General features: G+C 41.4%; 1 protein-coding gene across 5 annotated transcripts in view; it reads left to right on the plus strand.

Moving 5' to 3' along the window:
• The window catches only part of pcdh7b (protocadherin 7b), a 156,746-nt gene extending 130,851 nt beyond the window's left edge, over positions 1 to 25,895 (plus strand). For 2 of the 5 annotated variants that reach the window (XM_042512087.1, XM_042512088.1), the window contains exon 3: positions 22,688 to 25,895. In XM_042512087.1, the coding sequence (XP_042368021.1) occupies positions 22,688 to 23,160 (473 nt within the window). In that variant the 3' untranslated portion in view covers positions 23,161 to 25,895. Of the gene's footprint in view, positions 1 to 20,474; positions 20,494 to 22,687 lie in introns of all 5 variants that reach the window. The other 3 variants (XM_042512089.1, XM_042512090.1, XM_042512091.1) reach the window with 3 other exon arrangements.
• The last annotated feature ends 1,958 nt before the right edge of the window (positions 25,896 to 27,853 follow it).

Here is a 27,853-nt window from a genome sequence, read left to right on the forward strand (position 1 = left end):
TAGTAGATAGTAGACAGATAGTAGATCTATAATGATATTTCAGACAATAGGATGCCTTTAGGGAAAAGACCCTTCCCTGTTTTTACGACAATGACCCTTTCCACAATGCGACTACCATTAAGACACCTTTTATAATGAGCTGGTGCATCTTTAGTATTGCCCAACACCAGCAGCAGACCTCACTAAGACTCTTGTGGAGCAAACGCCTGCAGCAAGGTTCCCAAACTTTGCTGCTGCTGTTAAAGTAGCATATCAATTCCTATGGTTTTGGAATAAGATGCTAGGTGTCCACATACTTTTGGCATACAGTGCAGTATGAGCAATCACTGCACTACTTCTTGCTCTTTGATCAACTTTATCATTCATAGAGGTAAAGCTGCGGTGCCATGACAAATCTCCACGCAGTTTCCTGTATATACAACATGGCTGGACATACTTGAATACTCACACGCACAAAAAAACACAAACTCTTCCTTAAAAGCACCGCCCATGTCCACTAACAATTCTGCTGAATAAAGCTGACATTATTCAGCTGGAGTCTGAATAAATGTGCAGTGTGTGTGACCTTAAAGATGGGAGGTTTTGGAGAATCGCAGCATAAGGAGAAGAAAGTGAATAATTCTTTAAAGTGTAGCCTGGAGCACATTAGCATGTGCACTAGCTATGGCGTCGGCGCGTGGATGTTTTTTTTTTTTTTTCTACAGCGCTTTTAGCACACCCCGTTTGTCAGAGGGAGGCATCATCCTTTATCGGCACATTTCATGTTTCCCAGAGGACTCTGTGAAGCGGGTGATATTATTGAGGAGCGCTGAGCCTTATTAAATTCCCAAGCATATTACCAGTCTCTCTCTCTCTCTCTCGTACACACTTGCATCTCTCGCTCTCTCTCTACCGCTCGCTGATTATGTTTCTCTCTCTCTCTTAATTTGGTTGCACACTCCGCTGTAGCTCAACGAGCCCCCTCCCATTCGTCTCTCAAGAGGAAACAAAGGAAGTAAATACATGTTATTAGTTTTTTTTCCTCAGAGTGACGCTCATCAGGTATTAACGCAGCATGCCATCGCTGCAGACCCTCATATGACTCACTCACTGTATATGGTCTCTTTTCTGTCCTATTCTTGGTGAATTCTTTTCATCAAAGGACATAGATAATGCTAATCTTTCAACCAGTGAACTGGATAGAAAGCAAATACTCTGTCAGCTTTGCCAGGATTAAGTTGGGAGTCATCAAAAGGATTTTTGGCTCCTTTTTTTGTAGCTCTGTGCATAGAAAGCGATAAATCCAGTACTATTAGTTTAATATCATTTTACAACGGCTACAACTTCTTTCTTGAAAGCTTTCGCCACGATAAGGGTTTTAATGAGGCCCAAAACGAGCCGTGTCCTGGTCGCCGCACGTGAGAGAGGAACACAGGAGCATGTACTGTTAGGGCGATAATGAGGGTGAAGTGACCATGTGTCGAGTTAACATCTTCATCGCTCTTGTGTGGTGCCTAAACTCTCTATTTTCTCATAGACTATTTGCCGAGGCCAAGCATATGACTGTGCACCAGGCGTATTTATCAAACACAGCTTTTGCCTTTTTTTAATTTATTTATTTTTTTTATGATGCTGACACGGATGGTGATGCCTCTGTCTCCCTCGCTGCAAAGGAGGCCTATTTACATATGACCTTGCATGCAGCAATTGGTGGAACGGGGGACTCGCGGAGTTTTATTTTGCTGGAATGATGTGCTTTTATCTCGGATGTGACAGCAGAATATGAATATGAAAATATGAAAAGAGCACTTGAGTCAGATCGGGTCGTGATATTCATGAGGATTAGACATAATGTGTTTACTAGTTTGGCTGCCAACTGTACTGTATATTACTGTATGTCAGTGGACTGTACAGTGCTGCATGTGTGGGCTGCTGGCTGATGTGCAAATGTGACGCTCATTTTACGTGTAGCACACGTGTTGCTTTCTTGGCATAAAAAGCGGCACCTCCAGAAATTTTCATTAGGGGGGGTCAGATGGGGCCACTGAATATTTTGGGGTGGCACATCAAAGCCAAAAGCAATATCTGAATTTGAGAACAGGCTAGTTGAAAACTATGGTACGGTCCACATTTTGAGTTCCACAGTTGTGTTTTAATGTGTTCATCGATAGCTTAGACTTTTCATTGTGCTTCAAAAAGACTGGTTGTTATTTTTCTTATAGACAAATACAACTTTAAACAAATTAGTTTTTTTTGTTTGTTTGTTTTTGTAGCAATCAGACCGGGTCTTTTTAAACTACAGTTACGGACATGTTCAGCTGTGTTTGACTATGTCTCAAACTGCTGTTCAAAAAGTTCCTAGTTTGGTCGCTACAGTTGCATTTGTAGCAACCAAAGATTTTTTTTAATGACACTTTGGGACATGTCCAGCTGTGTTTGCAGCTACTAAATCAGTTTTTTTTTTAATCAATAGTTTGGGATATATACAACTGTGTTTGTAGCAACCAAACCAGGTCTTTTCTAACCACAGTTGGGGACATGTCCATCTGTGTCTGTAGTGACCAAACTGGGTATTTTTTGACTACAACAGTTTGGGACATGTCAGCTATCTGGGTCCTTGTTAATGATAGTTTGGGACATGTTTAGCCTTGTTTGTAGTGACCAAACCAGGTCTTTATTATAAACAATTTGTCCAACTTTGTTTGTAGTAATTAAACCAGGTTACTTTAATGATAGTTTGGAACGTGGAGCTGTGTTTGTAGTGACCAAATCCTGTATTTTTAACAACAATTTAGGATTATCAGTAGATACCGTTACTGTTTTTAGATCCTTTTTCTGTAAATATTGTTTAAATGATAATTCGGCCTCACTGAGGCATAATTTTTGTTTCTATTTTGTTTTATGTACATACAGCACAGATGGGACAGCGAGTAAACAGCCATGTTGGTGTGCATCCACGCATGTGAGTCAGTGTTGAAGGTGTGCATCTGGGGGATAGCACGCATACAGTAGCAAACGCCCTTGAGGAATACCACCGTCTCTGAACCCTGTCTGCATCCCTCATACATAAGCCAATCATTCAGAGAGACAGAGAGAGAGATACATCTGCTTGAAGAACTTCATCATTGTTACGTATGAGTGTTTGTAAGAAGGGGCTGTCGAGACTGCTTGATGCTATGAAAATTTGATGTGGAAAATATCCTGTCGGTGCTGCATTTTTAATAAAGACCACGCAGATGCAGGAATTACCATCTGAGCGCTCTTTCTAGCCCCCAGTTCTGGCCATGCACGGCACCCAAACAGATTTGTATCTGAAGGCCAAACTCTGTCCGCATCTGGATCTGCTTCAGGTATTTCAATCAATTGCCAAAAAGTTCCATTCGTCTCTAAAAACATTGTCTCTGAGCAGCTCATATAGGACGCAGAATACACAAACACTCCATCAGGGGTCAGACTATTGCTGTCTGGTGTATATTTTTCTGTTCTCTAGTAGGAAAATGAGTCTGGCCTTTAGGGCTTTATGGCCCTAATCTGCAGTCCGAACCACACGTCTCCCACTGGTGATTGATATTTGGAGACATCGGTGGGACAAAAACAGTTTGAGTTCTGACGCTCATGAAAGACCCATCAGCTCCGTCGTCGATCAATGTGAATAAATATTTCCCACAACCCAGAAGCATTAGAATCAAGGACGGGGGGAAAAAGAGGCAGACAGAGGGAAAGAGAGGAAAAATCAATTGGTCCAGAGCTTTGCTAAAAAGGGGGTGGTGGGGTAGAAGGGGGAAAAAAGTAGGGCTGTCAAGCTGGGTGAATAATGAAGCATGTTTTCAGTGCTTCAAAGGCAAAGCAGCAAAGGCACGGTGAAGTTATGTTGCAAACCCCGTGTCATCTAATGTCAAATTAATTTGAGCATCATATGAGCCAGAAATAATATACGGTATGATGTGGGCGAACGTGGGGCTTTTGAACCCTTCAAGTATTAATTTACCATCTTCAAGTGTCTCTTTTAGGTGCAATCAGTAATATTTGCACCAAATATCAGCAGGGGGTTTCAAGTAGCTGATGATCAATGCCAGGCTAGTGCGGCGTTACAAGTTTCGGTTGCTGAGAATCAAAGCTTTTGAAACTGGCAGTCTTAACAGGCTCTGGGGATGCCATAGAGTTGCTCCCAAGCACCCGCAAACAGCCCAAACTTTGATCCAAATTTGACGCAGTGGACTTATCCTGGAATTACAACTTTGGGGTTCGTCAGGAGCCCAAAAAGACTTTTTCTCAAAGACGAACTTTACGTCTATCAACAGTGGATCAATTTTGGGGAGCGTCACAAAATGGAATTCATTTGGTCCAATAACATTTAAGAAGTCTAGAAGAGCTACACAGTTAGATCATTTTATCCACATCTCGGCTGGCGTAAGCCTCTTGTGCACCTACTCTATAAGGCCCAGATGATGGAAAAGATCTGAGAAATTATATATGCAAAGTCAACAATGTTTTGGCCACTTTACAATTCCATTTATGCTCTCCGCTTCCAGCTAACGTTAGCCACCAAAGCTATGCTAGTGACATAAGCTAATGGCAAAGGTTTGTCATTGATGCAACATAGCAAATGTGATGTTGTGAGCAGATTTTGCGAACATCCAGTGATACTCTTATTGTACCCCTTTTTGTTACCTTCCACATGCTACCTTAAATTGATGCTAGCCTGAATGTTGTAACACCTTTTTGTTGGAGTCAGTCTGAGCTATGTGGAGGCATTAAGTAGAGACAATGAAATATTGTAAGCTTTTAAGTTTAATTCCTCAAGAATTTCTTAAATTTTCCATGGTTGCCTCCCATTTTTGCTGCTGAACCGGCTTAACTAAAACAAACCACAGAGAAGCTCAGATTACAACACACACAGAGGAAGTTTGACCTCATTCTTTGCAAAGGATGCCATATTCAACATCTTTACATAGCAAATTCAGGTTTGTTGCTATAGTAATGCCCCAAATGCTTCAATTAGGACCTTTAAGGTCTTTTTAACCAAAACTGAGTGAGTCCATGTTCTGTCAAAGCAGAAAGAATGTGTAAAACGTGTAGATTTGACCAGAACTCTAGTGCACATCCGCAAAAGGTGAAATGACAGGGCTTTGTTGACCACGTTATTTTTTCCCTCATAGAGACTGCTGAGAATTGGAACTATTTCTACCACAGGCTGAATTTTTACCCACTAGCTCTGATCGTCTACTCCATTTATCCGAAAACTGACTTCAGCTCTAATACAGTGATGGCATTTATATCCAACCATTTTCAGTCAACATAAGAGGGGCTGAGTGTCCATATTCCCCAGTCGCTGCCCACCTGTCCAAACCTCACCCACCCACGATATGAATCTCTTCCTCCATGTCTGTCTCCCTCCCCTCACTCTCGTTATTTTGATAGGGCATCCATTTGGCTTAAATTGACTCATTTTGTCTGTGGGAATCGGAGCAAGGAAACTGAAGAGGGAGAAACGGGCAAGGCTGCTGCTGCTTTGATCCCTCCGACAGGCAGCGTGAAAAGTGCATTTCATAAAGGATGTTCGCCTGTGATGAGCCCGCCAGAGTGACAAATTGGGCCCCTGGTGCTTTAAATAATACACTGTGTATGGCTCCAGCCACGGAGCTGTAGTTCTATATTGCTAAACTGGCCTGTTAAGAAGGGTGTGCGTTGTGGGTTTGAAAAGGGTGCACGGTTAGTGACACGAATCCAGGGCTGGTTTCACTTCCAATCATCTCACTTTCTTGTTCATCTGTGTGATACATGCGAATGTTAATGCACAACTTGCTTTCAAGTGTCCACTTGCATTCAAATCTAGATTTGGATCTCCGAGGACAGGATGTGACTTTTGAGTGATGACTGAAAAGAGCCTCGTTGTCTCCCTGTGGCGTCTGTTTGCTGGAAACAGAATCATGCTCTGATGAATGTTTAAGATGTGGTGTGCCGCTGTCGCTGACACCCTCCCTGAGATGGTGAAGCGAGGCAAGGGAGGAGAGGGTAGTGAAAATGCTCAGATGGGCTTCTTGCTTCTTCACGCTGCATAATTTGACCCAACATGCAAAACCTCTTAGGGACTGGGAGAGGACGTGGGCAGTGCACAGACAGCTTGCATGTCCTTGCATTGACACATGCATGCATACAAACACACAAGGGTGGCATATAAAAATATGTACATGTATTACTGCATTCAGAGTACACTGAATTATTATTCATTATTTATAACGCTGCCAACCCCAAAACCCATGATGGAGTAAATGGGCAGAAAAGGCAACCGCAGATACTGAATTATATCCCCATAAGCTCAAATGAACCTCCTCCTCTTTTTTATGGATGCATCTATGGACGGATTACTGAACAAGCCAAACGGGCACAGGACCAGGGGGGGCCCTGGCCTCCATTTGCAAAAATGTTATTTAAATTTACAACTACCAACTCAAAAACTCAAAAAATGACCACCAAATGATGCAAAGGTGCTTCAAAAAGACACAAAATAACAACAAAAAGGTGCAAAATGACAAAAAATACATTACAAATTGACACAAAATGACCACAACACCAACAAAATTACCTTTAAAGAAAACTGAAATGACTCAAAAAAGACAAAAAAAACCCTACAAAGACTACAAAGAGAGGCTTAACAACTAAGTCTGCCCATAGATGCATCCTATAATGTCGGAATCGTCATCAGAAACCTGGAGGCGGTGTGACCCACTGTTGAGTCTCAAGTCAAAGCTAGAGACTGAATAAGGAAGGTGACAGCACAGTGCCTCTCTGCAGCAGCAAATCCAATATACTGCTCTGGGAGGGAACAAACTGTGGCCTATCTGCGAGATAGTCTATAATCCAGGACACCTTGGCGTTATCAGGCTGTATCGCTCTGAGCTTCTGCCTGAGCGGGAGTGGCTGGATAGTGTTTAAGGCACTCTCGAAATCAAAGATCACGATTCTCACCAGGCTCCCAAGCCACTCCTAGCGGGAACAAGCCCAATATTTGATGACATCTTGGCATCACGCATGTATATCTGGACATGTTTTTTAGTACATATGACGGGTATGCAAATTGAGAGTGATCAAGACTCCCCCACCAGATGTCTGCCATGTAGGATGAGGCCTTCATGCTGTCAGAGAGAGCCTTTGCTTACGGTTTTGAACACTCGAACACCGTGGGAGGTTTTTTTACACAGCAGAGGCCCCCTGGTCGGACTCAAGGATACATTAAAGAGGTGCTGGAGAACCTATTTGCTGACTGGCACATCCTTTTAGCACTTTCATCAGGGGCCGCGCTGTGCAGAGCCATTTGATGCAGTTTGTTTTTAACCTTCCCAGTAGACGCTCTGAAGGGAGGATTCTCTGAAACCTGTGTGGTCGCTTGTTTGGTTACACTGGTCATAACACTGCGGAGCTGTGTCACGTCCCAGTGTCTTCATAATGGAGCGAGTGGGCCAGAAGTCATCGTGACAGATGGGACCAAAACTACCAACAGAAAGGTTAAAGGCAGCTTTTTCTCTTTAGGTGTTTAACCACAATTTGTGCACCATCTTTGATTATAGTTCAAGGATTTTCGGACATTTCTTGGATTTTAGAATGTTTCTCTCTTTGGACATTTCTAGGATTTTTGGATGATTCTAGGATTGTAGGACATTTCTCAGATTTTAGAGTATTTCTAGGATTTTAGGTTGTTTCCAGGATTGTATGACATTTTTTCGGATTTTAGGATGTTTCTTGGATTTTAGGATATTTCTCAGATTTTAGGAAGTTTCGAAGATTTTAGGACCTTTCTAGGTTTGTGGGATGTTTCTTGGATTTTAGGACGTTTCTAGTATTTTAGGACATTAAGGCTTAGCTAAGACCTCTGTCAGGGAATCCGGGGGATCCTCCACTGACACTTTTTTTTATCAAAATGGCCACATTTGGCCTTCAGGTTGTAAATTGAGTATTACTAGTAGTAACTACTTAAGCATGGTAGGGCTCTCACTACTTAAGCATCTGTAGGAAATGCAAAGGGCTTTCAACCAACTTCTTCTATCCAGATGTAGTCTAAAAAATCCAATGGTAACGGCCACAATGTTGAGACTACAAAATGGGCATCCACAAACCAGCCAGTGACATCACAGTGGCTACATCCATCCATTATTTTTATACCACAACTCCCACTAAATCAAACTTAATGATTAGGAATCTGCAGCGTAAACAGTAAGCATTTCCAGAACTACATCACCAGTACGTGATCAGCTCGGTTTCCCCTCAGAGCTTTGAGTTACAAACACAAGAGTCCATCATGTTTAGCAAACCTGCTGAAACACAGAAAACCAATCCCTCTGGAAAACACAAGGCCCGGGATAATTTGCCTTTCTTTCTGCCCTGGAGTGGAGCACACCGATGCCTGTTTATGAGCCTTCATGCTGAAAAAAAAAAAAAAAAAAAAAAAAAAAACTGAGCGCCTGTCCCTTGAGGTCAGCATAATTACCCCCACCACATTCCCACCGCTAGCTTTCCATTAGGGTCGTGACTCACCGTGGCCGGCTCGCTCTGGCCTCGAATGTGCTAGCAGCTGAGAGCTAATTGCTACACTCAGGATGACAAGCGTGGTAGATAGTGGGTGTTGTTTGGCTGACTCACGAGCTAACTAGGTAGCCCGCCACAAGTGGAAGCTCTGTTTGAGACACAAGGCGCTGAGAGAGATTTTGTGTCGGGAGGACTTTTATTTTATACGAGTTATGCAGCATTATTTGTGATATGTAGGTCATGCTAAATTTGAGGCACATAATGAAATTCTGATGCAAATTAGTTGCTACTGTTATGAGTGTCTTTGCCAAGTGGTATTATACCTCTTCTTCATATTTCATGTGCTGCTTAGGGCTGAAAATGAAGTATTGTCTGTGCAGTCACCATTCATTTTAAGATAAAAAGTCCACCAAAGCTGCAGTTGCAATCATATTTTTTAAATTAGCCCTGGTCATTTTTACAAAACTCTTAGGGACTGCTCATTATTTATGAGCGTGAAGCAAATCAGGGGAGGCGTGGCAGATTATTTTTTACATACTGGGGAGGAGGGACTTATTGTATGTTTTTGTTGTTTTGGCATATGGCAGGGGACTTTAACTTTATGTGGCTGTATCATGAATATTATTTACTGCTGAATTGCAGGTTTGGAAGCCATGGAAGCAATAGCTAAAATTACACAATTTACCATAGCAAGAAATTGTAAAAGCAGAAATTATTGTTGAATTCTCAGATTTCAAGACTTTGACAAACCATGTGCTGTGAACTCTTTGATCAGAAAGTTTGAATCTTAAAATTATATATTTCTATGTATATATGTAATAATAATAATAATAATAATAATAATATAATAATAAATAATAAATAAACAATAATCATAACAATAAAAATTATTTCATCAACAATTCACCCCCCTCCCAAAAATCTTGCACCATAGAAAAAAGGGGAGGGTCAAGATTAAAAAAAAAAAAAAATCTTGTGTAAATCTTGTGTCACACCCCGGGCCTCCCTCCTTTGATAAATAACGAACAGTCCCTTACCTCTTTCCTTATGTGCCTATAAGCATGATTTAGATGTTTTCTCTTATTTCCACCACTGGTAAAAAGCAGAAATCACACACTTTTCCCCCTGTTTTTTTTTTTTTTAGTTGGGGATTTAATCGAAATTGTATTTTGACAAATAACCATTTAATGGTGTAAAACATGCTATTGTGTGAGTGCGCCTGCGAGTGTGCGATAAGAGTAACAGTGGAGGAGAAGCAATGACACTTCTTTTTCTAAAGACTGGAGAGAGAGACGGGGGGTTGGTGTGTATGTGTGAGAGAGAAGAAGAATTTAGAGGAATAATAAACAATAAAAAAAACACATTTTTAACTGATTTAACCCCTCGCTCACACAGTAGCTCAGTAAAAGCCCTACCATTTTCTACACATCCACTACCTCTTCATCCTGAATCTGTGCTTGTCTTATCAAATAATGCTGTGTGCTTGTCTTTTTTTGTCCGTGCCTGGGAATGCCGAGCATCCACACACACAAATGCACACGCACACACACACACAATGCATGGCTACTGTAAGGTTTGCCACAGTGTCTGTGTGGTGTGAAAACGAGCCCCGAGAATGCCATATTGTTTTATCGGCTGCTAGCAGTGTTGCATGTGTGCACCATAGCACAGCGGCTAATGCTAATCCGCACGGGTTTTCCAGAGTGTTTTGTAGAAGCTCAGAGTGCCGTGTTGAAGCAAACAGCACACAGAAAGAGAGAAGGGGGGTGACACAGTACTTTATTTTACACTGTAATTGGGTATTTTTTTGAGCATGAATGAATTACATGTACAAAGATGTGAGCCGCTAAAGGTGATTATAAGTGTTAAAGGATAATATGAAAGCCGTGATGAGAAAATCCCTTTCTTTTTAAGACGTGTGTGGATTTTGGAGGTGTTTTTGAGTAGTTTTGTGTGTGGCAGGGAGCCATTATTGGCAAAATGAATGACTCAGTCTAGCCCCTTTTACACTGCCTGTTCAAGGCAGGAATGACACGTGGTTCTGTGGTGCGATTGCAGAGTTGTCTCTTGGCTCAGGAGGTAGTAACAGTGCAGAAAAGTATTTTTTCTATGAACAGGACGGCCGGCAGCGCGGGATCATGGGTGTTACATTTTGACGATGAGATGTTAATGGGCGACCTACCACATTTGAAACTTGAGCCAATTAAAAGGAAAAGGAAATTGAAATAAGTGCTTAAGAAATTATTGTAAATCTGTAAAAAAAAAAAACAAAAAAAAAAAAACCCTCAAATTTCTTTTTATTTATTTTTTAACAATAACTTTCTAAATCTACTAATTTCTTGCAATTTCTTTCTAGCCAAGTTGCTCATTGCCCTCTTTCCCATGTTTTTAAAAGAAATTAAGCTGGCACAAGACAATGACGTTGGATGAAGGATAGTGGTAGTAAATGTCAGCAAATCAGGGAAAAAAAAGAAAGAGATTTCGGAGTTCCTTACCCTCCAAGCAGAGTACCAGCCCAGGGATGACGTTTTTCTGTAGGCTGATTTTAGGACTAATTCCTGCAGCACTCTACTGCCATGTTCATTCCACTGTTGTTTTTGAAGCACTGCCGATGTGTATATTAGCTGTATGTCACACTAGTGGCTGACACTGTTGTGTTTAACATCACGCCTTTTTTTTCTTCTGTGATGTCGGCATACTATCTAAAATCACACAGTGGAGTGCAATAAAGCCGTTGTTGGTAAAAGTAGTGGCCCTGTAGTGCAATCATTATGTAAAAAGGGGCTGCTGCTTCTCTCCTCTCCACATCATCCTGTTGTTGCTCTGCTTATAGATGATGTTAAGGGTCAGCAGTGATCTAAGGACACAGTATGGGGTGTTTACATTTCTTTTGTGCACCTGCGAGAGAGAAAATATGCTTCCAGCGACAGCCAAGCTTCGCTCTGCACATGCATGTGTGCGCGCTCATATGCATGCAAGATGAATGAGGGAGCATGACATGCAGGGACACTTTATTTATGGGCTCTCAGGCTTGAGTGCTGACTGTTCAAATGGGCAGAGAGAGGTTGAGACCCGGAGAGAGAGCATGTGTGCAGAGGGGAGAGAGAGTGCAAGCCGCATTTGATAATTTGCTGAGAGATCGTCACCAGAATGAAATTATGCTAGTTAATCTCCCCTCAATTAATTACCTCAGGAGCAAGCCGCAGTACATTCATTATTGCAGAAAGAGTATTGACCCTGCTGGAAGAGAAATGCAGCCATATCATACCCATAATGCCGACCTGCAGCGTTATTGTGCTGCTGGTGACAGTGAAGGCGGCAGCTGAAAGGGGGAAAATAAAAGGGAAGTGATGTCATGATCTACCTACATATAGCCCACACTCTTAGAAATAGAGGTTCCAAAATGGTTCATCCTGAAGGGCCTCTGAACCATTTGCTATTATATCGTCATTCGCAATTACTATTTTTTGAACCTAGATCTAGATGAATCTAGATGAAATCCTTGGAATACAAAAGGGTTCTCAGTAGAACCCCCTGTGTGGGTTGTAAATGACCACCCTTGGAATATTTAAGGCTTCACAATAGAACCCCCTATGTGGATTCTAGTGGAAGTCCTTGAAACATTAAAGAGTTTTTGATAAAATCCCCTGGATAGGTTCTAGATGAAACCCTTGGAGTAGTAAAGGGTTTCAGAAGAACCCCATAAATGGGTTCTAAATGAAATCTTTACAATATGAAAGGGTTCTCAATAGAGTCCCCAGGGTGGGTTTTAGACAAAACCTCTGGGGTACTAGAGCGTTCTTGGTAAAACTTCTTGGACTGGTTCTTGTTAGCACCTTTCAGAATAGGAAGGGTTCTGGACAGAACCACCCAGAGAGGAACCTGGAACCTTTCTCAGATGATTTCTTTATGCTGGGTTCTTGGAAGCTGCCTCTAAAGCAGCTCCTAGTGGTAGATCAATAAAAGGTTCTAGGAAGAACCAAAAAAGGTATCCTACAAGAACAAGCTAAAGAACTCTATATGCTCTAGTTAGCACTTTTTTCTCTAAGAGTGTAGGAAGATTCTCCTATAAGTGCTCGATGGCCTCATGTGGATGTTTTATGCTGAGTCTTTGTTCCTGGCAGGGGTTGGGCATCTCGAAAGGCGAGGCAAAAGGAGGTGACAGCTCATTACAAAACTCGATCAGGGCTCTGTATCTTTCCCCTCACTCACTCACTCACTCACTCACTCTCCCTCTCGTCTCTGTTTTCTGTTTTTCTACGTGCCTGTCCTGCACCTCTCGAGGCATGGCGGCAGCGGGGGGGGTTCAAGATTTTTCCCTTAGTTGCCCTTGCCAGGCAGTAAATACTTGAAGGCACTCAGAAGGCAGAGAATAGATCACCTGCTGCCACTTTCAACAGCATTCCTCCAGCTGGCCTATAAGCAGCACTGCTGGAGCCAGAAAAAGGTTATATGGAAAGATGTTGAAAATGCAGGGTGTTATTAGTATGAAACAGTAAAGAAGAGCTACTATGCTTTTCGTTATTTTCTGTCGTATGCTACTACGTCGGATGTTCATATCAAAAGTGTCCAAATATTCAAATAACGAGGTAAATGTGTGTAAAAGTAATCCATGTGAGCAAAAACCTCAGTCTTCAGATCATTCTTAAGGAAAGGTTTTTCCAATCAGATTTCTTTATATGGTCATCTGCTCCAGTCGCACTACTGCAAGTGTTTACATAACATACAATTTTAGATGAGGCTACATGTTATCACGAGAGAAACGTGATCTTGGTTGCAGATGATGTTAATTTCCTCCTAATTTTGCATCAGACTCCTGCTGGAACATGTTTTATTGTGGAGGTTTTGGTTTAAGTTTTTATTGCTGATTTTTCTTGGTAAGAGTGTCACTTTTAGCTGTTACAGTCATTGTTCCCCTACAAGTTCACTGCTAGATGTAGCTACATGCTAACATCAGGTAAACATGTAATCGTGGTTGCCAATGTTGTTGAGTTCTCCCACGATTTTGTTGCATAATCCAGCATGTACAGTTGTGTAGATTTTATTTCAGAACCTTTAAGTAGGTATTTGCTATGATAGAGAGTGCTGCTCTACTTTGCTTTAGTCATTTCTTGGCTGTAGGTTCACTGCTACATGTAGCTACATGCTAACATTAGGGAAACATGTAATCTTAGTTTCCAGTGCTGTTAATTTCTCCTACATTTCTGATCATATTCCTGCTGAAACATGTTAAGTTGTTAAGATTTTTGTTTCGAAGCATGTATTCATGATATTTCATGGTAGAAAGTGTTGCCAATTTCAGCTGCAAGTCCACTGCTACCTGTAGCTACATGCTAAAGTCAGTAAAACATGCAATCTTGGATGCTGATGTTGTTAACTTCTCTGAGATTTCAGATCATATTCCAGCTGGAATAGTCCATTTGTGAAGATTTTAGTTTAGAAGCTTTTATTGGTGATTTTTGAAGCTAGACACTGACACTATGTTCTGTTAAAGTCCTTCATGAGCTTCAAGTACACAGCTACATGTAGCCACATGCAAATGCCAAGGAAACTTGTAATCTTAGCTGCAGATTTTGTTAATTACTCCCCGCTATATGTCATTACAGTAATTTCCTAAAGCCGCAATGATGGTGCAGAGTTGCTGAGATGCAGACACATGAAACGCTGACCATTCACAGCAGACTGGGATTTTTTGGGAGGGTGACTCAAAGAGACAGGCTCTACAATTGAGTGTTTCAGACAGAGGATGTTCCAGCACAGACAGTATGAGGAAAACAAAGTGTTTTTTAACATTAAAGCAATAGACCATGCTCTAGTAGGAACCCAAAATACAAGTAATAACCTAAAAATGAACATCCTAGGTCACCTTTAAGGATTAATAATCATGTCTTATATAAAGAACAATAATTAAAAGACACAAAAAAATATGTTATTTCCTGCTACTTCGATCAAATTGGCCCCCTGCTAACAGGATCTTATCTGAACTAATGGGGGTTACACATTTTAGGTTTGGATTAAACTTGCTGTGCCACAGAAGAAATCTCCTCCGTTGACGTTAATGCAATCAATTAATGTCGTCGCTGGCGGTGCGCGCCATGACTTGCGCTTTCAAAGGTCATCGCTCCCCAGGACTCCCCCTTTTGTTCTCATTTTCCCTTGCACCACTGCGTATCTTCCTCCATCTATCCCTTCTTAATTGTCTGGCAAACATCTCAGCAAGAGAAAGACAAATATCGCTTTCTCCTGTGGATATTGTTCTGTCTGAACTCGCCGTCACGCCGTTAATAATTTAGCACCTATTCTTTTTCTCGACGCTCCTACATTTCCTCTCTCACCTTATTTTCTCCTCTTAGGCCTCTCCTTCTCCTCCGTTTCCTTCCTTTCATTCCCCACAGCCACCTTTAGTCGTGTGTATTCAGCGGCACCGAGTGCGCCCGTCTGTCTTTGATGCTGAGGACCTCTCAGCTGCGAGGCGATGCCACGGGGGCCCTGCAAAGCGAGGCAGCCAAACACAGTGAGACTAGCTCTCACACCATAATTAGTCGGCAAGTTTCACCTAATTAAATGGGACCCTATTAGAGGCGAGAAAGAGTAGAAGGGGAGAAACAAGAAAGACGACTGCAGAGAAACTGCGGCTTCCTTTGGTGTTGTTTTGAGTTTCATTCCTATCTCTGTCTCTCTTTCTTTCTGCTGTCTCCTGGTATCACTTTCCATTTGTCTCCTTTTCTTTCTCCTCTTCTATTTTGTCACGAGTATTTCCAACAGCTGGTTTTTCAGGATAAATATTTCATTTTCCCTCCCTCAGCCCCGCACTGAGTAATCTGTATGACACCCAGCAATGTACACTGTCATCTTCGCGCTGATTGCTCCGCCGTGTGAAATAGATCTGTCCGTACAGGGAGGCCTTTGATGAGGGGCGCGAGGCAATCACAAGCCCATTTCCAAGGCAGACTCACTGTTCTCACACAGGCGCCCTCTCGCGCCTTTTTTCTTGCCCTGAAAACTTTCTTTTTCCTCGTCTTGATTTAGAAGATGTTCAATTTTGCCTTCAAAATTGAAACCATGTGGACGCGTGTAAATGACATTTGGAGGTTAAAGTGATTTTTAGTTTTCTTAATCTAGGGAATGTGATGGAAATACAAGGATGGATTGCTGAGCGGACAAAACGGGCACAGGTGGTGCAAATAGTCAAGGCCCCTCCTGAGCTTTACTGGCAAAAATGTCACTGAAGTTAAGACATACTGACAAGGAAGGGACTCAAAAAGACTGAAAGAGACGTAGAAGGACTGCAAAGAGACACAAAATTACTACAAAAAGGTGCAAAACAACCACAGAGAGACACAAAATGACCCCAAAGAGCCACAAAATGACCTAAAAAAGATGAAAAAAATGACTATACTGAGACAAAAAATGCCACAAAGAGACAAAAATAACCCTTAAAGAGACAAATATAAACTACAAAAAGACACAAAATGGGGAAAACAATGCCCCAAAACATCAGAGACAAAGAGACTACAAAGAGACAAGAAATGACCTCCAATGATACATACAAAGAACAAAATAGACACAAAATGAGAAAAGATGTAAATTTACTTCAAGAAGACCACAAAATAACCACAAAGAGACACAAAATAACCTCAATAACACACAAAGTGGCTACAACACATAATGTGCAAAGATAAGACAAAAAAAGAACACAAAAAGACGCACCATGACTTCAAAGACAAGAAAAACTATTAAGTCTCTTTTTCTTGCTTTTGTATCGGAAAGGTGGTGGGGATTTTTGCATGTCTGTGCCCGGGTCCCCGTTGTCTCATAATCATCCGTCCATGCTGAAGTATATTAGATAGAGTTAATGGAGAGGAGAGTGTCATCTGCCGTCTACCTGCACACTGGACCTCTTTGTTCGAGATAATTTGAAGGCTAAATCGAGGTCTTTGCATTGATGAGTTAACGTGTGAGATCACATGCTACCAGGAGTTATTTTTTCTCGCACACTACATCTACTGTTCTCAAAGTTATCATCACTCCTGTGCTCTTCTGCTGTCCTCTCCTCCTGTCTTTGCTAATGTCCTCAATTCGTTCTCCTCTCCTCCTGTCTCCCCGACTCTCCTCTCCTCTCCACTGCTCTCTTTGGCAGTGTGTTTGGCCTGTGACGGCCCAGAGGCAGCCATGCTGTCTTCTCCACTCAATCTGCTGTTTCCCTTCTCCCAGGCCCTGACCCTGCTATACTCAGCACACACTCTCCCTCCTTCTCTCTCTCTCTCCTTTATTCTCTTTACATCACCCCTGTCTTCGTCCTCCTCCACATGCCCTCCTCCTCCCTTCCTGCTCTGATCCCTATCTGCTGTCCAGCCAGCTGCAATGTCTGTCAAAGACACAGCGCAGACAAAAAAATGCACGCAGGCACATCACCTCTGTTTTGTCTCCTTTTCCCTCCCAGTCTCTTTTTTTTCCTCGCAGTACCTCAGCTGTTTGGGTTGAATCTGCCGGCCGGAAAAAGACAGGCCAAAAGGTTGTGGAGCTTCAGCGAAATATAGAGAGGAGGAAGTGATGGTGCAGGGGATGCTCAAAAAGCACTGGTGACGCGGACGAATGCGGACTGGCATGTGGACTTGCTGACATGCTACAGGGAAAACACAGTGTACAGTACTATGACACAAACAAACACACTAAACTTTAAGTGCCCAGAAATGCCCACGCAACAGACATTAGTGTGCGTATGGCCAGAAGCGATGACAGTCTAAGCCTCCATTTTTTTTCTCCCCTCTTACCACTGCAACATCTTAGCGAGCGCTAAAGACGCCGCATCAAATTGCTACTGTACCCCGGCAGTGGAGGTTCTTTGAAATATCCCAGAGTGTAAGCTAGTCAGCTGATAGGGTGGCTGACTAAAGCCTGCTAAGAAAAGCCGCAGCTCAACCAGTGCAGCCACTGGCCCACTTTCAGGCTGCTTTCTTGCACAAAGTCTTCGCTATAGACACAGTGTGAAGCACAAATATCTCGGAGCGCGGCTCTACTGCGGCGTCTTGCTGGGTAATCATCACTTCGGCAATGTGCGAATTTTGTACATATGGAATTACATCTCAGGGAAAGCTGCTGCTCATCAAAGAGTCTCAAAATGACCTCAAACACACACAAAACAGCCACAAGGTGACCAAAAAAGAAACACAATGATGTCAGAGGGACACAAAATAAACACAAGGATACACAAAATGACAACGAGAGACAAAGCAACAAAAAAAGACACAAAATATCATCTAAGAGACACAAAATGACTACAAAGAGACGCAAACTGACCAAAAAAGGCACACAATTACCTCAGAGATCACAAAGAGACACAATATGGCCACAAGGAGAAACAAACTGACAACAAGGACACACAAAATGACTACAATGAGACACAAACTACCAAAAGAGAGACAAAATGACCTCAAAGACAAACAAAATGACCAAAAAAGACAAAAAGTCTTCAATATAGACATAGCATAAGGCACAAATATTTCAGAACTCAGCTCTACAGTGGCGTCTCGCTGGGTAATCATCACTTCAGCGGCGCGTGACTTTTGTCCATATGGAATTACATCTCAGGGAAAGCTGCCGCTCGCTCCGCTCTGCCCGTCGTCCCCCTAACTCATCTGCCAATCACTCCCTGATCCACCATTGCCACCTCTCTCGCTCTTCCAGAAGCCTCTTTTGAGCGAATTTAAAAGATGTCTAATGGCGTTATGGGCCATTATGAGCATTGGCCGTGCTATGCCACCGGTTTTCTGGCTCCCAAAACAACAAGGCCTGAGCCCCGGGGACGTAACCTGGTATGGAGGGCCTCCTTCTTGCTGGGCTCTCAGTGTTGCAGCGAGGCTTTTTAACACAGCCGAGTGACCCACTTGTATTGTGCCACATTATGGTTGATGGTGTGGGCTTGCGGGATGTTTGTGAATATGTAACAAAAGCCTGCTACAGTGCTGCATGTGCTCTTAGGGCTTTTCTTTGAAGATATTTTCTACGTCCTGATTTCTGAATTGGGTCTTGAAAGGGCCCATGGATATGTTTGGGAGCAACGTTGCGTGTCTTCTCCACAGAAATACTCGAAACAATTACAATTAAATCTATCAGCCATATTGAAATGCAATTGCGTTTATTCTGATGGCTCACATTCTTAGATTTTCAAGTAAAATCTGAATCAAATAAGCCAGCAAGGGTTTGTGAGGGAATCCAAAGAGCGATGTTTTTATTTTTGCTAAAATAAAACACGAACTGATACATGTTGATTGGAAATTAGAATGAATTATCTACAGCTATTCCTAAACAAAAAGGATAAAGAATAAGTTCTGCCGCATTAGTTCCATGTTTTTGCGTCTGAGTGACTAATGGGAGCAACATCACTAGTAGTGCTCGTTTTTGCCACTGACAGGCTCAATTTGTAATAACATTCATTAAAAGTGCTTCTTATTGCTACTGAGAGGTTCAGATGTTTCTAACAACTGTTGCACAACATCATGGCAAGGATCCCTGCAGAGATAGACCTTTTAGTGAGCTCCAAAATTGCTATCACCAAACCTACCAGACTCTGTTTAAACAAAGAGTAATGTTAATTTAATGTCCATAATGTTTTCAGACACTTAGAAAAACAACCTGAGGCTGTCAGTGGCAAAAAATAGCACTTTAAGTGGACGTAAATTGATGGTAAAAACAAGCCCCAATGGGTAAACTGCATCCTCAATACTGAACCTATTAAAAAAATACAAAAACAAAAACAACAAAGACAAAAACATGGTAAAATAGGGTCCAAGTTGTAAAATATCAAACTTCCCCTTTAAAGTACTCATCCAGAATGAAGAAGACACTTGCGTACTGATTTGTCCACAGCTAACGGACAGATGGATTTAAGTGGTTTTAAAGTACTTATATTGATGGCCCCACCTCAGGGGGAGGTGACTCTGTTGAAGACAGAAAGAGAAAAAAAACACAGCATTTCTTGCTTTGATATAGCAGCCCAGTTCATTAGCTCAGTGGGAAACGTCTTCATTTTTACCAACCCCACAGAGTCAATGGACCATGGCTAGGAAATAATCAGCCTCCTTTCGGCGCGCACAACACACAGAGCACCGGCTAACTACCTCGACAGCTCACTGCGCATGGCGGCGGCGGGGACGTGATGCTGAAGGTTGGCTGCTTACCCCACAAGAGCTAGTGATTTTTTTCCCCCCACCAATTTGTCTGAATGGGGCGAGGAGGCAATTGGATGAGCATTCAGGAGCAGGGCGCAAGCGGGGCCTCATGAGAGCTGCCGTGCATTGTGGGTAGCCTGATGGCTCAATCGTAGGTGTAAATGAGAAAGACAATCAGTACCTGGGATCCGCTTGTCTCTTTGATGGCTGTGTTTGTCAAGTTGTAGAATAGGGAGGGAGAGGAAGACATGATCCATCGCCACTTTTTATCATTTCACATCGCATTTTGTTGCCTTTCTTCTCATTTATTTCACTATTTACATTTCATTAAACACAGCCGCTCAGTTGTTTGGGCTCACTAATGACAAAAACTTATTTGATTTTTCCATCAAGTGGCAGTTGCTCCCCGAGGCTTTAGCTATATATTGACTGGCAATCATTAGCTGATGCTTTACGAAGGTAATTTGTGACATGAAAATGGATTCTGATAGGTATTTAGTGGAAAAAGGATTTCTGGCGCAGGAATGGCACTCTTGAAGTAATATGTTTTGCTGAAAGGCATTCAGGGTGATTCATTTGTTGATTAAACACTCGAATCAGTACATTCTCCCTGTCTCCTCTTCCTTTGCTGTCCTTGTCTTGGCCGCATTGTGTCCTCAGCCATGTGTCTGCTCTGCATAACACTGTTGTCTTTTAGTTTCCAATGCTGCTCAAGGTTCACCATACAATATATATATTCATAAAATATTTTATTGCATAAGTGCAAAAGAGTGATTTCTGTTCTATTTTTTTCTTTTACAGGAGAAAAAGAGCATTAAAAGTAAGCCATGGTCCAAACTCTTGGTTTTTGTTTTTTTTCTTTAAATATGGGCAAAGGCATGCTTGGCTTGGTTTGCACTCACCCTCGCTTTTGCTTGATTTTGGTTTCCCATACATCAGGTCATGAATAAATTACATCTTACATCTCTATAACATTGATCAGGGGCGTTTCGAGGATTTGATGAGATGGGAGCTTTTTTTTTGTTTTTTTTTTGATGAACAAACTGTTTTGATGCTTTTTTTTTACGCACTCTAGCATCGTATTTAAGTTTCTTTTTCTTTTCTTTCTTTTTCCAGATAATTTATGAATTGTGATGAGGAGAACATTAGTAGTTTAGTGCAGTTTCAGTCGTAGATCTTTATTTTAATCATGCAAAATGAAATGGGAAATTGGCTTGGATATAAAATAATTGATGGTTTAAGGATGCGGTGCTAACACTCCCCAGCGGCAAGTGTGTTACTCACTTTCAGGTTTTGAGACTAAATACACGATAGAAACCTACAAAATGTTAACAAAAGTAAGATCCTCACACCTATTTTACTTATTAAACACAAAAATACAACTGTACACCTTTTGAATTCAGCTTTCTCTCGGTAACAGTGGACTGACTGCCTCATTAAGTCTGTATAAAACACACTTTATTCAAACTCTACACGAAAAAAAACAAACATCTTGTTACTCTTGCAGATAATCTAGTTACTAAGTTGTTTCTACAATCATCAGCTCCAGTTTGGTCAAAATAAATCTTCTTGAAAAAATAAACTTCTCCCTCCAATACCAGGTGTCATGGTGTCTTTCTGCTAGACTTAAAATTTATTTGCACAAAACAAGACAACAAAAAAGAAGTCAAGGTTGTGCAGGTGAGATTAAGAAGCCCAGAGGGGTTTAAAAGGAATCTCACCTCAATAAGGATAATAAACAAATACAAAAGTCATGTACGTCATGGTGGTGCATGCTGTGCACTATATATACAATGAGTTTAATATAAAGAGGAGCGCCTGTATTTATGATGGTATTGAAAAACATACCTTTGGGATTTCTAAACACCCTGGTATACTGTAATACCACCCAAGCCGAGTAACTAGTTACATTTATTAAAGTATGAGTGGAATGACAGATAATTAGATCTGGGGCTTATTCAAAATGATTTTGTGCCTATTCTTATTTTTTAAAATATTTGTAGCCTCCGTATCTAGATCCAGGGCTATTCATAAAACATTCAGGGCTGAAGCCTCAGACACCCAGGACTAATCACGCCTCCAACATTGGTACTATGGTCGAAACACTTGGTTTAGGGCTGTTTCCTCCTTCTTTGGTTTGGCATATTTGGGAATTCTCTTCAACTCTTGAACTAGTCATTGACAGTCTGTCAAACCTGTTGTCCTGCTGTAGCATTGTAAGAACATAATTTGCTTTCCACAATAATACAGTAGACGTAGTTAATCTGAGGCCAGCTCCCAGCTAGGTAATTGGTTAAGACCCCTATTAGTGGATTTAAGAGGATATCAGGGCGCTTTAGCCACACAAAGCTATTAAGCTACTTAGATCAGGATGTGATTGCCGTCTGTCAATCACCAGATAAGAAAACAGGGTGTTGTTGGTGCTCACAAACACACACAGACTGAAGAGTGTTTTAGAACTCTAGATCAGACTGAAAAACACAAACTGACCTCCTTCCCTACTCTCGCCATCGCTGCCCCCCTCCCTTTCTTCCTCTCCCTCCCTTCCCCTCTCAGCACAAACACGTTTTGAAGCATGACATTATTTCAACTCTGATTCACGCCACTGTTTTTTAGTTTGGGGCTGTTGTCGTAGCCAGTGGAGTTTTCATCGTTGTTTTCCCGTTTCTGTCATGTGGTTTCTGCATGGAAAAAAAACAACAACAAAACAAAAAAAATGCAATTTTATCCGCACAAGCTTAATCTCCTCACGAGTGATAAAATTCTGATTTGCATTGGCTGTGACAAATAGGTGACCATCGTGACATTGTTTTTTTACCTTCTCCATTAACATTTAGATGCGGTGATTAGGGAGAAAAATACAAATTCACGCATCTAATGAAGGCATAATAACCATGTGACACATACCACACCAAACACTAAGTGCTAGGAATTGTTAGTTTATCATTAAATACCCCACTTTAGTGAGACAAACAGTATCATTTACTTCTTTTTTCTCCGTCTGCTTCCTCTAGACTCCCGGCCTTTGCCTGACGTAGCCATGACTGGCAAGTGCACCCGGGAATGTGACGAGTACGGCCACTCGGACTCCTGCTGGATGCCTGTGCGCACGTCGCCTGAGCGACGGCCATCCAAGTCAACCACCAACCCCCAACAACCAAAGCTTTCCACTTTCATGAGCGGCAATGGCAGCGGCAGCAGCAGCGCCGAGCAGCCCGGCAGCCAAGAGACCCTCGCCATGGCCGCCATGGCCAACGGAGACCCTACAGCCGCTCACATGATGGGCGACCGCAACCGCAACTTGCTCAACAAGAAGATGGCTTCCTCCTCCTCCTCCTATGAGGCTTTCGGTTCGCCTTCCTACGGCTCGCCGGGAAGCGTGGAGGAGACGCTGGGCCACCCCACCGAGGAGATCCCTTTGGCGCCCACTGGGGAGTACAAGCCCACAACCTGCGGTACTCTGACGCGGCGGGAGGTGTACCTGTGAGCTAGGAGACGCACCACAAGGCATTACACTAAGCGTAGCTGCTTACCCACCACCGTTACAGCTCTAGAAGCTTTTACCCTTGTTCTGCAAGGTAAACTTTCTCCAAAGACTTTGATGACAGCTCCGTAATGAAACGTGGATACAAACACAGTTTTTAAAGTGCTAACTCCGGCCATGACCTGGGAGAAAGAAGGAGGAGGAGGAACTGTTGAGGGGCGTTGCTGGGATATTTTACTGGCGAGTCGGGCTCTTGGGACATGATCTGCTGCTTGACAGTCAATCTGTACAATAATCATTTTACATATACATGCATGCATTACTCTCCCTTTGCGTCCCCTATGAACGCCCCTGAAGATGTACAAAAGAGACTTTTTGTGTTTTTTCTAGAAGCTGTACATGTGGACTATTTTGACTTCAATGTCTGGTTTGCCTTTTTTTTAATTTCCGAAGTGCGGCCATGATGTTCAGTGGTTGCAACATTATATTGGACACAATGTCTATGGTCTCTAGCACCCTGAGCTATGGATCTATGGAAACTTGACTGTTTGCGATCTGACAGCTGACCAAAACTTACCATGTTTGAATCTTAAAAGGACGGGAAGCTTTAAATACCCAGAAAACACTCGTCTCTCTTGTAACGGAGACTCTCGGATGAACATTGGAGCCAATGGAATTTTGCTGCAACTGTTTCAGACAACGCTGGTTTGACGAACATACTGATTCTACCAGTGAGAGAAGTCCATCATTGTACATAAACATTGGACCACGGCAACAACGCTAACCGCTCTCATATCCCCCGCCCTTTTGTCTTGCTACCTTCCTCTTGTTTGTTGATTGGCGCGACCAAACCCTCAAGATGCAAAACCCTAGAGCCATGATCTATCGCCGCATCGGCTGGCATGTGTCGTGCATATTCGGAATCACCTCAGTGGGATGTTTATATCGACTTGTAATACCCTGATTTTTGCAATTTCACATATGCAGACACACAGATTTAACTGAGGCCAAGTGGCACCGCCGGACTGAAAATCCTGGGTAAGCACACAGCGTGGCATGCCGAGATTAAAATTACGGAGGTGCAGTTGAAATTGTATGTGTGTATGGGCCCCCGATATGCAGTATATAGTGTGTGTGTGTAGGCTATATTTAGTGTATACTGTAGATGTACACCGATAATAGGCTTAGGAGGGCGTAAACATGGCCAAGCTGATCCTGAAAACAGCTGCAAGGACAGCTTTTTACTGTTTTTTTCCTTTCTTGTTGTGTGATAGACTGAGCAATAAATATCATAATGTACACGTGACCAACGACTTCTTTTTCACTTCTCCTCAAGCCTTCAAGGTGACATCCTTGTAGGGGTCCTTTTTTTAGTAGATGTTGCTTTCCATAATGGCATCTTTGAGCACGAATGTAAGAATCAGCTCAATGGAGAACAATCAAAAACGCAACGTCTGTAACTATATCGGGAGTTTTTTTTTTTTTAAATTACAGGCTGAAAAATGGTGAAACCAAAGCTTCGTAAACAAGATGAAGCATTCCCCCTGTTAACACACAAAAATACCTTTTTGTTGGGGCTTTAAGAACACATCACATGAAGGATTTTTATCACGAAGGATTGAGATAAGAAAACACACGACAATGTCTGCCTGTCTACGGTGGTGTTTCTTTTCTCGCAGCTACAACTGAGGCGCAAATCTCACGAGTGTAATAAAAGCAAAAGAAAATCAGATGCAATGGAACTTTTTTTGTATGTTAGCAAAACCCCTTTGGTTTTTTGAACCGGAGCTGCTTTTTTCCGCATCCCGGCGATCTAATAGTCTGTAAGTACTTACTCGTTGTTCGAAAGAAAGTGCTCCTATACTTATCAACTGTATACATGAATATTTACTTTTTACTGCACGTTTAATGGGAACTTACTTCACTTACTGAGAAGGAAAAAAAAACTGTAAAACAAAATGTACAAAAAAATCCCTGTAAACATGGAAATCCACCTTGTTGCTTGCTTTTGTTATACCTAAAGAAACATGTAGTACAACTTAGTACATCTTTTTATTTTTTGATCATATATCACCACACAAATCCAAAATCTTTCATATGTTTTATATTTTTTATCTTGTATTTTACTTTGTAATCCCATATTTGTCACACTTTTAACAGTCAAAAACCGTGGAAATGATCATGACGATGTACTATGTGTTTAACTTTTTTTTTCTTTATCTGGTGCCACTTTGTATATTTAGAGTGCTTCTGAAAAACTAAAAAAAATGTAAAAAAAAAAAAAAAAAATACTAGAGTGAATGCAAATATGCAATTGTGCCTTTTTATACCAATTGGTATGATTAAATGTTGGTTCGGAATGGTGCATACATAACAAAATTGGGGTGACATTTAAGAACGGACTGAAAAAATAATACATTTGCATATCTTAGATGAAATCCCATGATGTCAAAAGGCTTCTCGGAGGACAACCGGTCAAACGTCAGTGAGCCCTGTAGGTCTACTCGTTCACTGATCTTGTTGAAATATCCATTCCTAGCATAGTGCATTACCGAATGAGTACAGGTACATTCAAAAAGTTGCTTGTTGGTAGTAATAATAATGATATAATGGATTTTTTTGTCGTGTTTCACTCATGTACATGTATGACATCAGAGGTCAAGTAACCTTCTTTGTGCATGAAACAAGCTCTAGGACTGAATATAGAAGCATAGAGAGATAGAAGCGGCGGGAAAGGGAGAAAAAAAAATTGCTTGGAGACATTTGACTGCTCGGAGTTGAGGGAGCCTAGAGATAAAAATGCTAATGTGACGGTTTACTAGGAGGAGTGGAAGTAGGGTGAAAAAAAGCTGCAGGGGGAGAGTCGCTGACAGAACACATACCTCGGGATGTGCCGAGCGGCGCAGCACTCATGCCCGGGTTTTCAGTATATGCATATCAGTCAGTGATGAAACCCTTTCCTACAAATAAGATGATGTTTGCTATGATACTGTGAGGTGATGCATTGAATTTCTAGATCAGATGGGAACAAAGACGCTGCAGAGTGAACCCCAGACAAAAAGAGGAGACATGAAAGAAAAAAAATGCCATACATTGGCATCTATTGAATACACTGAGTTTTTTCACTGCTGCTAAAAAAACACTTTTTTTTTTTTTAACCAGAAAACAGGAAGTACCTGCCATCGACATGTTTCCATCTTGCCGCCCGAGGTGTGTGTTCTCCACGCTCTCCTCTATTCGTATAGCCTTCACCGTGTGTAATGAGATTTGTAATATTAACCATTACTATTTGTCCTGCGACTTGGATGTTGATATAGAATTTGAGGAACAAATTTATCATCGTTTAATATGAGTCACTATGCACGCAGCTTAGCTGAACATGGCAAAGTGTATTGAACGCAAGTCCACTTCTATTTATGAGATATTTTACATAATTTAATTTGCTTTTGTACAGGTTTGTGTAAATAAATTGCTTGTCATTTTTGTCTCTGCAGAAATTAAAATATAACATGGTAAAACAAGTCTGTTTGGTTTCATTGTTTTTATGTCTTTGCATTTTGAATTAATAGTATTCATTTACAAGAGTTTAATTGATTAAACCATGATAATAATAATTAAAACGGAAATGGAAACAACTAATTATTTGCTTTTTTAAAAGTCATTGGTGGTAATTAATAGAGCTGCAATGATTAGTCTACCAACAGAAAATTAATTGGCTATTTTGATCATTAATTAATTGTTTAAGTCATTTTTTAAAGCAAAAACGCTAAGCTTTTTCTGCTTTCATGCTTCTTCAATGTAAGAAACTGAATTGCTTTGCATTTTTGGATTTCTAGTTGGATAAAACAAACCATAGAAAGATGTCACCTTGGGCTTTTGGGAGTTTAAGGGCATGTGTAACTACTTAGTGATATATTGACAAAACAATTAATCAAGAAAATAATTATGGATAATGAAAAAAATGGTTTGCCACAGCTCTATTAATTACCACTCATCTTGCCGAACTAATTGTTGAACATATGTAAACATTAGGGTTTAGGCAAATATTTCCATTAAACAAGTATCCAATGGAATGTAAAAAAAAAAAAAAAAAGATTAATGCCACTTTAAGTCAATGAATTATAGTTTGATTGCAAAAATGTTTTTGAGGATTAAATGATCCATGTGTTGTTCTAATTAAAATAAAACCAATTTTACAGGTATAAATGGGTGGTCCTTTAGCGTGGACGAATATACATTGGACAAAAATAGATTTGTATGTGCACAGAAGGCTTAGTTCTCTCAAATTTTGATCACCAATTTGTTTTTGTGTTTGTGTGCACCTTGCCAACATAATCCATCCACCTGACAGATGTGACGTATCAATATGCAAATCAAACAACATCATTGTTACACAGCTGTGCCTTTGGATAGTCACAATAAAAGGCCGCTCTAAAATATGCAGTTTTTGTTTTGACACAACACAATGCCACAGGTGTAGCTAGTTTTGCCATTGATATACTGACTGCTAAATTTACCACCAGTTGTTACCCATGAATTGGTTTTTCATTTCACTACAAAGAGCTGTCTATGATTTTAATTCTGAGAATTTGGCAGTACATCCAACCTGTCTAGTTAGCCAGCCCAGGACCTTCACATTCAGCCTGTCCACCTGAGAGATCTACAGAGATCAGCCACTGAGATGAGCAACCCTGGG

This window comes from Plectropomus leopardus, chromosome 23 (genome assembly GCF_008729295.1).
Source record: "Plectropomus leopardus isolate mb chromosome 23, YSFRI_Pleo_2.0, whole genome shotgun sequence".
Taxonomy (NCBI): Eukaryota; Metazoa; Chordata; class Actinopteri; order Perciformes; family Serranidae; genus Plectropomus; species Plectropomus leopardus.